Consider the following 14,374-nt stretch of genomic DNA (forward strand, 5'->3'; position numbering starts at 1 on the left):
AAATTTAAATAATGGCTTATGATAAAGAAATATATTTATGACACTTAGAAGTAGCTGGTAAAGATGTTAATACTTTCACCTACTGCAAATTCAGAAATATACTATGGGAATACATTCAAAATTAAAAAGTGAACAGAACTGAAAATATAGTAGAAATTACCTTTGCATTCAGACACGTGAAAACATTGAAAAAATCATAACAATTTGTAGATTTATAGATAGAGGAAGTATTTTTTTGTATATTAAAAAGCTACTTCAAGCAAAATTACTTTTTTTTAGGAAGTCTGAGTAAATGATTCATGAGAAGTTCTCCTGACCTCCCTGAATTCATTTCACACTAATACAGGCTGTGGCTCTTTGATTTTTGAAGTGGTAACATTTTTCTCACTAATATATGATCTAGAAAACGAAAACCATAAAACCTATCCCAGTGTGCCATTTTGTCACAACTGGGTGTTTGTCTATGTGTCTGCTTATGGAAGGACATTTTTTTCTTTACGCTATAGTGATCTTTACTGTATTTTCTCTTTTTAACTTCTGTTCCACTTGTCCATCTTCAGAAAAGCTGTATTTGCTAATACATTCAGGAAAGGGGTTGAGTTCCTGCCTATTTAATTAAAATCTGTTTCCTGTCTAACTCAAAGAGTTTTGTCACTGTTTGGAGTAGATCAAAGCCTATAGTTCCTTTTCCAGCTACTGCTTTCTTTAATTCTGAACACATCTTTAATTTTGCTGCTCTCAGGTAGCTTAGGCTGTTGTAGAGTGCATGGAGTGCATTTGGTAAAACGGTCCAAACTCCATAGCAATGGCATCACAGAGTAGCTGTTGACATCAGGGTTTTATAGAAGTTTCACTGAGAGTGGTAATGTCTCAGAAGCATGAAACATTGGTTAGATCTTTTCTTCTTTTTTTTTTCCTTTCTCCTTCCCATGTTTATAGCAGCGTTTCAAAGGTCTGAATGTATATGTGGTCTAAAGCAAGAAGGGTTTTGTTTGTTTTTTTAAAAAAATCATCTCTTCTGTGAGTGAATGAGAAGACTTTCTAGGTTGTTGACATCTGAAGCCATCTAAGCTGCCATAGAAGGTTGGCTGTTATTTTTTGAAAGAAGGAAACAGAATATAGGAAGACCATCTGCGGTAGCGTACAGTAAATACCGAGCCATTCTTATGTTTAATTTCTATTTGCAGCAACTTAAAACAGAGCCTTAATTTTGTCCTGATTTTCCAAGCACTGGGTCTTCAAAGTCTTTTCTAATCTTGTTGAAGTCACTTCAAACCAGCATCATATTTATTTGATAATGTTTATTTATTTTTTTTTTCTTATCTGAATGCTTACTGGAACATTTTTCATCATTCTGGGTTTTCTTCCCCCTTGTCCCCTCCTCCCTTTTTGAGTTTGACTAAACCCATGATATTTTGGAAGGATTATGGAAACTGTTTTTTCTTTCTCTAAAGCTATATACTAATTTCAACAGGTCACTTACTTAGATTTGCAATAATCTGTTCTCTGTCACTTATCTGAAACTGCTGCAAGATTTCAAACTACCAGATGTAATACACTGTAATTGTGTTTTTCTTTTCTTTTTTTTCTTCACTAGATTAAGTCTCTAAGTAAATCTCATTAGAGAGGTCCGTGTCCCAAATCCTAGATTTTAATGAACCAGCTATATAACAACAGAGGTTTGCTATGTATGCCAATGGGTTTTAAATTTAAGGAATTCAAGTCAGCATTATATTGATTGTTCTGCTGTTACATTACAATTAGTGTGAAAACTGTAATTAAGGTTTTTGGACATTTAAACTTTAATTTAAAGTGTAGTACTAAATGTACCTTAATTTCTTCAGAAGTGACTTTTGCTTTAACCTTTTTTTTTTCTTTTTAAAGAGGTCATTTGCTTATATTCCACTAGTGCCAAGTGTGAAGACTTTTGAAACATCTTATTGTGTGACTGTTTCCTTTATTTAAGAATTCTGACATTTACAAGTTTCACAGTATTATTAATTAATTATGCTGCTGTGCAAAACTTAATTTAATTTTCCCCCCCCCCAAATTTAACTTTTTCAAGTCCTTTTATCTACTTCAATTCTAGAGATGCAAACACCTGTATTTTGTAACAAAATTGTTTCTCTGACAAGATTTAAAATATAATAAGAAATAAACACGACAGTAATGAAGCTTTAGAAGCAATATATTTCATGGATTCAACTAAATGATAAACTACTTCAGAAGTTTTAGTTTGACCTGCTGCTGCAGTGGTTGTATCTTGCCACTGTCTTTTATGCAGTTCATACGGAAAGGGCAGACTACTAACCAGCACATTTTAATTTTGCTCTAAGGTATATTATTTGAAAATTAATTAGGAAGTCTATACAAATGAAGACTTGTTATTTCTAAAAGAATAGAAATGCTTCAAAATGCTATTAGCAGTTCATAGTATTCTGGGAGTGGTCTGCCTTGTCATTTTGACCTGTTAAGTGATGGTTCTAAGCTAACTTTAAAAATATCCCAATTTAATTATGAAATTAACAGTTTCTCAGATCATACAGTAAAAAACAAAAACAAAACCAAAAACAAACAAACAAAACCCCCCCAACAAAAGTAATACAGTACAAAACCTTTAAACATGTGGTTAGCTTTGCAGAAAAGGGAATAGTGAAAAAGAAATGTAAAATAAATATAAATCTTTCAATGACAGATCTTTACACTGGAATCTCTGTTCATATCTTTTCCAAAGAAAAAATCTCCCATGTAATCAAACACAAAATCTGCATGAACTCATTTTCAACCATTTCTTTGATATGGTGCTCTCTTTAGGGCTGCTAGGATGATTCCTGGATCAATTTCTGGTTGTACGCTGGGTACTTTTCACTTCTCAAGTGGGAGAACTGCAGGAAGAGTAGGTATAAGAAGGAAAAAGAGCACAGGGTCAGAATATTAATGAAGGCATTTTTTACAACTAGTTCTCCTAAAATGAGGAGTTCATAGCTCATAATGTTTATTCTTAAACACGGGAGAGGGTGACCAAATGCCACTGAGATCAGAAATTCTATTATTTGGAATCCAAATTCTCTTAAAAAACCACAAACACCTTTAACAGCTATCTAGAATCTCCCCAAACATAACAAATCTGATTCCCCTGCAAGTTTGGCAGCACTAGCATGTGTGAGGGGTATTAAATATGGCAGGCTTTCAATCCCAGAAAGGGTTTTTAATTTGTTCTGTGATGAGATTCCAAATGTCCTCTCTTGTTTTTATGTCTAGTTCAATTGCCCAGATGTTTGTCACATCTGAGAGATTACCCTTCTCTGGCTGCATGAGCAAGGAGGCAGTTATTCTGGAACAGATGATCCCTAGTCTACAAGGCATTTGAGGTATTACAGGAGAAATAGAAGTATTGAAATCTTTAGAAAGAAAGTTAATTACATATTGGTGATAAAATCTTGAGTGTATTTCAGCTGACTTTGTTGAAACTAGACTTTCCTCTGTGGCAGTGGTAGCAATGCTTTTAAAATAGAAGCAGAAGGCTATTCCCTGTCAAAGTGTTATGTACAACCCAAAGTAATTAAGTGCCTAAGGGTGAGGGAAAACACCTGTATTTTCTTGTGAAAGCGGTAATCTTCTTTGTTGAATGACTTACAGGGTGGTAGATTTATGTTACGTCTTTTTTAAAGTTCCTCAAAGACTGGCGACGCTATTGAAGCCTTTTTGTTTTCAGTTATTGGAAATGACTTAACAGTTTTCTGCTGTAGAACAGGAAATACGCACAATGACAATGAATACTTATTTCAATATATGTAACAAAAATGTTATGGATACTTTTATTAAATGCGATCCAGTTGTTTATTTTGCTGCCTTGTCTTTTTAAGCCTTCTGCTCCTCAGGATGGATTCCATGTGAACATGAGCAGTCCTGCTATTTTGTAGACCTTATATTTCTTAGAGGAAGAAACATGCTCAGGGGTGGCATCAGAGGGCAGAATCTTTTGTCCCTCTTCTGGTTTTCACAGCTGCGACAAGTGAAAGACAACACTGAAATATTTCTGAACCTCTTTCAGAAAAGGTGGCTGAAATAGAGATAAGAAATTACTTTTTGGAGGAAAAACAATGCTTTCATAAAGTTCTTCAAATGTAGTGATAATTACAGCGATAGCTTCTTTTTGGCTGGTATTCTGTACCACTTCCACTGAGTTTGCTATAGTGCTTCCAGCCAACTCTACCAAATGATTGGAAAAGTCATTTTGGCACCTTGTTATAGCTTATGCAGGGGCAAGATGATCTATCTTACCCAATTATTTGTGAAGAAATATAACTATCTTTTCTCATAACCTTAAAATGGTACAAATCATAGGTAAAGAGAGTCTTAAAACCAGCTTCTTTTGAACACTTTATAATGTCTACATATTGACAGAATTTCCAGTAAGCTGAGCAGAAAATAAGCATTCAAATATCTTGTTTGTGAAAGCAAATGCTTTTAAGACCAAACTGAAATGAAATGGCAGTTTAGTTAAGAAATCCTAAATTTCTTGGAACTCATAAAAGCTAATTTTCAGAGGCACTACGATAGTGTTCTTACATTGTGCACTTCACAAAGATAAGATTTTTGTGTTTTTTACAAGGCTTTATTAGGCATCTCTGGAATTTCTCTAGACTGAAGAAAACAGTCTAAAAACTAAGGAAATGACCATTATATGTGAAAAAAAGAATGACTAACAAAAATAGAAAGTAAAAAAATCTGCAGAGATAGATATAACCACAACAGAAGAAGTTATTATTACTTTGGGAACTTAAAGAAGAAGAAAATCACATAATTAATCTGTTGAGTTTTATCTATTTGTTTTCTAATGGCCAGATGAAATATAAAATGTAGACGTTGCTCAGCTGGTAGAAAGCTCATTGTAAAAGCTGCTATTGGAGCTGAGGTGGGAGTGAGAAGGAATCTTTGAAGTAGAGAGTATTGGATTAACCAGGCCTAGAGGTCTACATGAACCCAAGATATTTTGGAGCTGCAGCAGCTCTAATGCCTCGTGGCTGACACGGATCCCTAACTCCCTGTGAACTACGACACAGGCGCACTGTATTTTGGGTCTGGCGCGCTGTGGTGCGGGGTAGCTGCTGGGATGTGTGCCGTCCGTGCCTAGCACAGGAAGAAGTGACACTCAGAAAGAACGAGGAGGTTATAATGTTCTGGTGGGAATGGACACCAGTGAGTGTCCTTAGTGTAAAAGTCACCAGTCGCACCTGTTGTGAAAGCACAGTAGAGAAAGAAAGAAGCATGCAAGCAGCTGGATATTTGAGGGAGGCAGAGAAAAAGGTGGAGAGTTGGAAGGAACTCAATCCAATACATTAAAGGAGGTGATTATCTTGCATGTGTGTACTGATGTGAAAAAAGTCCATAAAACTTTGTGTTGGAATTTAAGGTTAGAGAAAGGAGGCTTGTTTTATGCAGAAAAGAGTCTTAGTGGGAAATGGAAAAGCATAAATGGAAGAGAACGAAGACATGATGAGAAGAGATAAAAAGGTAAATTGCAAACATAGTCTAAAATAAAATACAGTCATTACATCTGATGAGAGCTTCATCTTTTCCATTTTGTAAATAGGCTCAAAGATCTTGGTGTAAGGCATGTCAGAACAATTAAAATGACAGAGAAGCTGAGATGGTTTAGAAAGAAAGAAAGATTGTGCATATATTTTGCAAAAATGGGAAGGAATGATGGGAGGATAGGATGTGAACAACTTATCTTCCATTTTCTCAGTTTGCTCTTAAAGTAAATGATAACACGTATTAAATACCTCTCTAAAAGGAAATACACAAGCAACTTAGAAATGAGTGTGTTAATCAGTGCAGACACAGTATAATTATGGTGATGACTGCTATCAAAGAATACATTAAACAAAGGAGATTTAAAAAAAGATGTGGAGTACTGGGAAGGTGAGAGGTGTGGAAATATGTTATTATATAGTATAATTGAATGCTCAGGAGGAAAAGAAAAAGCAAAAGACAATCCTGTAGTGTACGGAGTGACTATAGTTATGGGACATCCAAGGGCAAGGGGTATGGGTATGGCATAATTATTACTTTGTTTGTTAGAAGGCAATGGAAGTTGAATAAAGAGAATAAGTAACTGATGTTAATGATGCTTACTGTAATCTCACAGTGCATCAAAGGATGACTGAAATAAGGAAGAGAGGTTGTGTTTAATGATTTCAAGAAACATTATCCATGTAAAATTGATGAGAATTAAACATCTGAATTTTAAAATCTGGTAGAAAACAATACCATGGAAACTTTGAATCATACTAACTATCAAGAGAATATCATCAGCGGAGTTGCTCATCTTCACATTTACTTCAACAAGTATTTTTCTTTTCTAGTCTAACTTCAAGCTTTTCAAAATTATTTATCTCATGCTTTGTATCAAACCTTCTCTTTAATGATAAAAAGTTTGCAAGTAAATTCTGTTTTGAATGCTAGTTCTGAAATCTAGATGAAAAAGATCACAGTGTATGTTACCAGCTATTTCAGCATGAATTTTACCTTGTGTAAATAAATGTCATATCTTCAACATTTGATCAGACCAGTCAAGTAATGCATGTCGTCTGTTTTGAATGTAACCAAGTTGGTCTGCCAAGGTGAAGAGCATTACAGAATGGATTAACATTTGAAAGTAGAGATTAAAGTGCATGTTGTATGGATTGTGTTGGCATGATTTTTTATTTTACAGACTAAAAGAGTAGACCTATCAAAATCACACTTCATTGTTTATTTTTTCCACTCTTGCAATTAAAAATGTATCTTCTGACATGTGTGTGACTGTGTTACATTCCATTAGTCATCACTGAAAAATATCTAAGTTATATCATCTTGCAGCATATGAATAATTCTCTTTTGTCACAGCTTGGATATGGAGTAAAAGGAGTAAGTGGAACTTTTGTATGTCATGGAAGTTTATATCTCATATATATGTATGGATAGGAACAATTATTGGATCGAGTATGAAGCGTTACATTCCTTAAAAGCAGTGTATCATCTCACGAGGCACTTTCTCATTGTTTTGGCTGTTTTTTCTTTTTGGAAAAATATGATTTTATTTTGGTCACAGAAGTTCTATTATTTGGGTTGTTCTTTATAGTTTTCATTGAATTAACAGAATAGTACATATGTAATCCTGACTCAGATACGACAACAGTGACATAGGTTCCGAATTGTGGAGCTGTATTATGACGTTGAGCCAAAGTTCACACTGTGCTTTCCACACCTGGTGTGGAGAGATGCATAAGAATTAACAGTGCATGGTATTTAATTTTCAAGTGTCTCTCTCTTTTTTCTCTAATTCAATTGAAGTAAGTCTCAGCAAGAGATTTCTTGGAAAAAACGAAATTGATAAGTATATGCGCACTTAGCTATTTTAAAAGTGACTATATTTGGTGGGAGGTGCTAAATTTCTAGGATGAAGATCTTATGATAAATAAACAGTTTAGTTTTGTAAAGTGACTTGCGCACAAACTCTATTCCAAAAGATTTTTAGAGTGCTAAATAAAACAGCTGAGCTTAAATAATAAATAATAACACAGAAAGGAGATTTAAAAATAGTTTGAGTATATGAGGGAGATGCAGAAAGATATAAATAAAACAGACTCCTAGCAATGAAGGTTGATAACAAATAAAAGTGTGTAGGCACCGATATGAAAATGAATTCTCTGAGCTAATTTGCACTAGAAGGTAAGATTTGCTATACATGTCAGATGAGGCAAACAAAGCCCTAATTACTTTCTAAGAGGATCTCCATTCCCTCTCTGTCCTATATATCTATGATATACTGATAATTGTAGTAAAAGAGTAATCACACTTCATAAGAGGCATCTTTTCTCATCATTGGAGAGAAATATGAAAAAGCCAAGATAAAATTATTGGATGCGTCCCTTTTCTGTTGTCAGGAAAAGTTACTTTACAGTGTAGCAATATAAAGTGTAAAATCTTAAGAGAGTTCTGCTTAGTACTTCAGAGAAAGGGGTCTCTGCACATTTAAATGCTGAACATGAAGACAAGCTTGTGAATGTGCCATAGAGAAGATGATTTAATGAGCTCAAATATATACAAGTGTGTATAATTAAAGAGACAGCATCTGGTTTGTTTGTTTGTAGTTTGCTATGAAAATTATATTGTTTTTCTGAAAGAGCATGCTGAGCAGCTGAGCGCTTTGTGCTTTCTCTCAGCTGATGAAATCCCCCTGCTAGCAGAGGGGGCTTGTTCTGAGCACGCTTTGGAAGAGAAGCTTCGTGGGCGCAAGGGCAAAGCAGGAAAACTGATCTAATATTTAAGCGATAAGAGAGCAGAAAGCCTGGAGAAGGGATGTAGACCTGCAGTCAGACTGCAAAGCTGGTGGAAAGAAAAAATATCCTAAGGAGATAGAAGAGTAAGGACCTGCTGTAACTGAGCATTAGGACTGGGAGCAAGAATATGGAAAAGGACCTGTCCTGTGAGGACACAGTGACTCGGTGGAGATCTTTTTATAATTATTCTTGTTTTCTATTTTTTCTCAGAAAATTAATTTTCTATATGAAAAGGAAATTGCTTATAGTCCAAGAAAATTTGGCCTTTGAATGTAGGGGCCGTTTCTGACATTTAGGGATATTCATGTTAAAAAGGATCTTTCGGGTGATCTAACTTTCAGCTCTGACCTACTGTACTGATTTTGGCTGGGATAGAGTTAATTTTCTTCATAGTAGATCCTATGGTGTTATGTTTTGGATTTGCAACCAAAACAGTGTTGATCACACAGGGATGCTTTAGTTATTGCTGAACAGTGCTTACACAGTGTCAAGTCTTTCTCTGTTTCTCAGCAAATAGGCTGGGGATGGGCAAGAAGCTGGGAGAGGACACAGGTGGGACAGCTGGCCCCAGCTGACCAAAGGGACATTCCATACTATATGATGTCATGCTAATCAGTAAAAGTTGGGGGTAAGGAGGTGGAAGGGGAGACATTTAGGATTATGGTGTTTGTCTTCCCAGGTAACCATTAGGTATAATGAAGTCCTGCTTTCCTGGAAATTACTGAACACCTGCATACCGAAGTAGTCAATGCATTCCTTATTCTGCTTTGCTTGCGTGCACAGCTTTTGCTCTACCTATTAAACTGTTTTTATCTCAACCCATGAATGTTCTCATTTTTACCCTTCTATTCTCTCCTCCATCCCACTGGAGGGTGGGGGGAGTAGTTGGGAGCGAGCGAGTTTTTTCTTGTTACAAATAATACAGTTATTTACCTGAGATAACAGTGATGCAACAGATGGCTATTTCACCTTGAGTCTTTAAGTACAGAGCTTTCACAAAACAGAATTACTGATTGGAAAAACTTGTTCATAAAAAATAGCCTTTCAGCCTCTTCCAATCCCAAAATCTGGGGCAGAGCAGCAGAAGTTTAATAGATCTAATCTGTATCAGACTTACACCAAAAGACGAGGACCTATTTACATTGCTCTGGTTGCTTCTCCTTTTTACAAAAAAGGGAATTGATGCAAATACTTTGCCTCATAGGGAAGCAAATTTAGTCATAGATGTTGTTTGTATATATTTATTTGCAAAGATGCTACCATATGTCTTTATATAAACAGTATGGAAAACACATTTGTTAGGTGGGTGGGGTTGTTTTGCATTAAGAGGCCAGGATTTGTATTAAAACATGGGCTCTACCTTTCTAAATGCAGTACTTGCTGACAAGCATTTTGATACTTTTTTTAGAAATCATGAAATTGAATTACATATTTTATTGAAGGTTGATATAAAAATGGATTACTAACTTTTGTTTCCTTGGGTTTTTTTAGGATTTATTTATACCTGTGGTGGAACTTTAAAAGGACTTAATGGCACTATAGAAAGCCCTGGCTTCCCATACGGATATCCAAATGGTGCAAACTGTACATGGGTTATAATAGCAGAAGAAAGAAACAGAATACAGATCGTCTTTCAGTCTTTTGCTCTAGAAGAAGAATATGATTATTTGTCATTATATGATGGGCATCCTCATCCTGCAAACTTTAGGACAAGGTAAAGAATAAACATTATTAAAATGTAACTTGTATTTATATCTTAAAAATATCTGAGAAAATAGTTAAAGCTAATATTTTAAAATTATGTATTCTTTTCTATTTAGACTTTAAGATGCACTTTTTATTAATCATAAATGTCTTAAAATCCATATGATTTGTTTTAATTCTAGTTAAAGTAAGTGCTAAAATTAATCTAGCCCTCATAAAATTTATCTCAAGAAAATGCAATTAATTAAGAGGCATATGAGCATGGATAAATGATGTAAAGTGAATATGAGATTATGGAGGTCTCAGTTTGCATGATCTAGTAGTAGTGGAACTTTTGTAATCTTTCAAACAGGAGGCTTTCAAGAGAGATCAGAAAAAGATAATGTATTTAAGATAGAAAGAATAGGTATTTTTTTTTGCAATTGTGTATGAGCATCTTCTAACACAAGGGGATTACAAGACTGAAAAATCAAGAGTGTGATGGGTCACAGAACGTTTTGTATCAATGTCTCCTTCAGAATCATGGCCCAGATGTCCAGTTCTGGAAGGCTGCAGCTTGAGGGATACCTAACAATTCTGCAGTAGCAACAGATATATTATCCATACCTTTGCTAGTTACCTTTATTATCATCTATCTTGACTTCTGTAAGTCAAGTTGTCATCTACTTAGATTTCTGTAAGGCCTTTTACATGGTCCCACACAAAATCTTTGTTGCTAAATAGGAGAGATATGGATTTGATGGGTGGACTATTCGATGGATAAGGAATTGGCTGGATGGCCACGTCCAAAGAGTTGCAGACAACGGCTTAATGTCCAAATGGAAATCAGTAACAAATGGTGTCCCTCAGGGGTCTGTGTCAGGGACCAATGCTATGCAATATCTTTGTTAATGAAATGCACAGTGGGATTGAGTGCACCCTCAGTATTTGTGATTCTGTGATACTCAACAAGTTTGCAGATGACACCAAGTTGAGTTATGCAGTTGATTGATTCGCTTGAGGGAAGGGATGCCATCCAGAAGGACATTGACAGGGTTGAGGAGTGGGCCCATGAGAACCTCATGAAGTTAAATGAGCTCAAGTGCAACATCCTGCACCTGAGACAGGGCAATCCTCAGTTTCGATAGAAAGTGGGTGGGCAATGGATTGAGAGCAGTCTTGTGAAGAAGGACTTGGGGATACTGGTGGATGAAAAATTGGATGTGAGCCGGCAATGCGTGCTTGCAGGCCAGAAAGCCAACAGCATCCTGGGCTGCATCATAAGAAGCATGGCCAGCAGTTCCAATGAGGTGATTCTCCCCCTCTGCTCTGTTCTCATGGGACCCCACCTGGAGTACTGCACCCAGCTCTGTGGCTCCCAGCAGAAGAAAGACATGTTAGAGCAGGTCCAGAGGAGGGACACAAAAATGATCAGATGGATGGAACACCTCTCCTACGAAGAAAGAGAGCTGTGGTTGTTCAGCTGAGAAGGGAGACCTTATTGTGGCCTTTCAGTACTTAAAGGGGACTTATAGGAAAGATGGAGAGGGAATTTTTACCAGGGCCTGTAGTGACAAGACAAGGGGCAACAGTTTTAAACTGAAAGAGGGTATATTTAGATTACATATTAGGAAGAAATTCTTCACTATGAGGGTGGTGAGATACTGCAACATATTGTCCAGAGAAGCTATGGATGATCCATATCTGCAAGTGTTCAAGGTCAAGTGGGATAGGGCTTTGGGCAAGCCGATCTAGCGAAAGATGTCCGTGCCCACGACAGGAGGGTTGGAACTAAATGATCTTTAAAAGTCCCTTCCAACCCAAACCATTCTATGATTCTATGGTTTTATGATACTGTGATGAAGAATGTAATGTGTATTCCTGTCAGGGAACATCCAGTTTCATTTTACTTTGCCTAGTGCTGCTCCAATAAAGGGATGTGTTTTCATAATATTACATGGCAAATGTTGATTCACTGGTAATGATATTTATTTTTTTTAAACTGTTGCATAACAGTCCAGCATCTATCCACTACAAAGAAAATGTAACGTGGTACTAGAAGGAAATTAGAACAGTAAAATTCTTCATCTCAAATCTGTACAGGATGTGAATTCTGTTTGTCAAATGGATAACAGTCAGTAGATATGGAGAAATGTCTCTCTAATGAAATTGTTTTTTCTTTGTACTTCTGTGTTTCCATTTATATTTCCTATTTCATAAGTGTTTGTATGCAATTCTGCTACCAGATGCAGGAAAGAGGGAACCCATGGCTAACAGATTTGAAGGTTGTCTTTCACAAGGAAAAATCAAGACCATGTAGTTTTCCTCATTTCTGCCCACTCCTCAAAAGATAAAATATACATGGGGATTTGATCACATGTAGGAGCCCAAAAAGGCCCTCACTGTCAGTGAAGACTTCTTTTGGTGAATCCACTCTAAACTGTAATCTCAAAGAGTATGTGAACAACGTTCTGCACAAGTGCAAAAGAATAAATCAATTGTTACTATTAGGAACTTATGGTCCTTACGGGGTTACAGTTTTAATGAGCATCAGAGAAAACAGGTGAAGGAACCTAGGAGGATGGAAGGAAGAGGAAAATAATATCTTGCAAAGGTAGAAATTTTTTCTTTGTATGTCTTGTTTGAGCTACAGAGAAAGTTTATATATATTTGAGTGCACGTGTATGTATCTATGTATATGTCTGTATGCATAGATATATAGATACCTATCTACATATATGTGTGCAGGATTCTTTTTATACTAAACTAAACCTTCAAAGTGGAGCTCTGGGATAGTGTTGGGGTTTTTTTAAATGTTGATATCTTGAGAAGAAAGTTAAGGAAGCTTGGCATGCTCAAAACTTTTGGTATTGTGTATTTAGGATACCACTATATTCTGGTGAGTAAAAGGATAAGGAGTTCTGTAGAAGAGAATAGAATAAGTCAGCACTTAAAAAGGAAAAGACGATTAAGCCTCCATATAGGTCTTGAAATAGACTGCTTTTGCAAGACTTACAAGATCTTGCCAGTGTGTGGGTGCAGTAGAAAAATAGTACACATTTGTGTGAGTGGAGAGTTGGGTTTTAAATTAAGAAAGTGTGATTGTGAAATTATGCAAGCTTTACTAAATCTTTCATGGAGACGTTTATTTTCTCAAATTGCTGTAGCAAGTAGTAAGGTGATATTTCCTAGAGTTCTCTTTTTGCAAAAGTTTTTTACTTAAGTAAAGTTTTACTGGGCTACAGTTGCTTGTGAAGACTCTCTCTAGCGTGACAGTGGATTTTACAGTTTTACTTAGTGATATTAATGAAAGTGTAATCAGATTACACTAGTCACCCTCCCCTTAATTTTATAACAGACAAAAATGTTTTCGGGGGACTATATAGGTAGATTTGTAAAATATATAACTGGACAGCTAAAAAAAAATCATCTCAGACAATTGGTGGTGAGACACTGGCACAGGTTGCCCAGAGAAGTTGTGGATGTCCCATCCCTGGAAGTGTTCAAGGCCAGGTTGGATGAGGCTTTGGGCAACGTGGTCTAGTGGAGGGGGTCCCTGCCAGCAGCAGGGGGTTGGAACTAGATGGGCTTTAAGGTCCCTTCCAACCCAAACCATTCTGTGATTCCATGAGACACACAAGGCTACTATTTCTTTTTCTACTTCAACATTTTGATTGAAAGAAGTTTCTATATGACTGAAAAAGATTTTGCAGTTGGACCTTTTGTGAAGCTCATGACCTCTGACTCCATCCTCATCCAGTTTTATACTTTTTTGTTTAATTGTTCTCCTCAGAATTGAATCTTGTTGATTTGCAGTCGACTGTCTTGAGTAATGCCTAACAGCCTTAAATGGTTTAGAAGGCCCTTGAATGGCAGCTAAACAATAATGAATAGAAGACAAGTATGTCAGATACGGCCATTACAGAAAGTGTACAATCAATATTACACTTTCATCTTTGTGTTACTGTATGTGCTTGATTTAGCATATTTAATACGTTAGATCTTTGCCTCAAACTATAAATGGAGAAAATATAGAAAATAAATAAATAAATCTTTCCATAAATAATATTTGTAATCATCTACAAAAAAAATCTGTTTGCAGAAAGATAGCATTAATTACTGTATTTGAACGAAGCTTTCAGCAAAATTTCATACTTGGGAGTCTTTCTGGGTCATGTCATAGACACTGTCTATTTTTAGGGTTTTCTTGTTGCCCTCTCTGTGTATCTTTATGACTTTTGTGTGCCCTTTATTTCACATTTATACATCTAACTCCCGTGTAAAAAAAAAAAAAATTAAAAAAAATAATTAATCAGGGTTTGGTTTTATATGATTACTTTTAAATCACAACTTTGTATACA

The 14,374-nt window shown here is 35.9% G+C and overlaps 1 protein-coding gene across 1 annotated transcript in view; it reads left to right on the forward strand.

The window, feature by feature from the left end:
• The window catches only part of CSMD3 (CUB and Sushi multiple domains 3), a 721,079-nt gene that overhangs the window by 72,480 nt on the left and 634,225 nt on the right, over positions 1–14,374 (forward strand). Inside the window, exon 2 of the mRNA XM_054816701.1 lies at positions 9,822–10,044. Coding sequence (XP_054672676.1) covers positions 9,822–10,044 — 223 coding nt within the window. The remainder of the gene's footprint in view (positions 1–9,821; positions 10,045–14,374) is intronic.

The sequence above is a fragment of the Grus americana genome, chromosome 2, assembly GCF_028858705.1.
Source record: "Grus americana isolate bGruAme1 chromosome 2, bGruAme1.mat, whole genome shotgun sequence".
NCBI classification, from domain to species: domain Eukaryota; kingdom Metazoa; phylum Chordata; class Aves; order Gruiformes; family Gruidae; genus Grus; species Grus americana.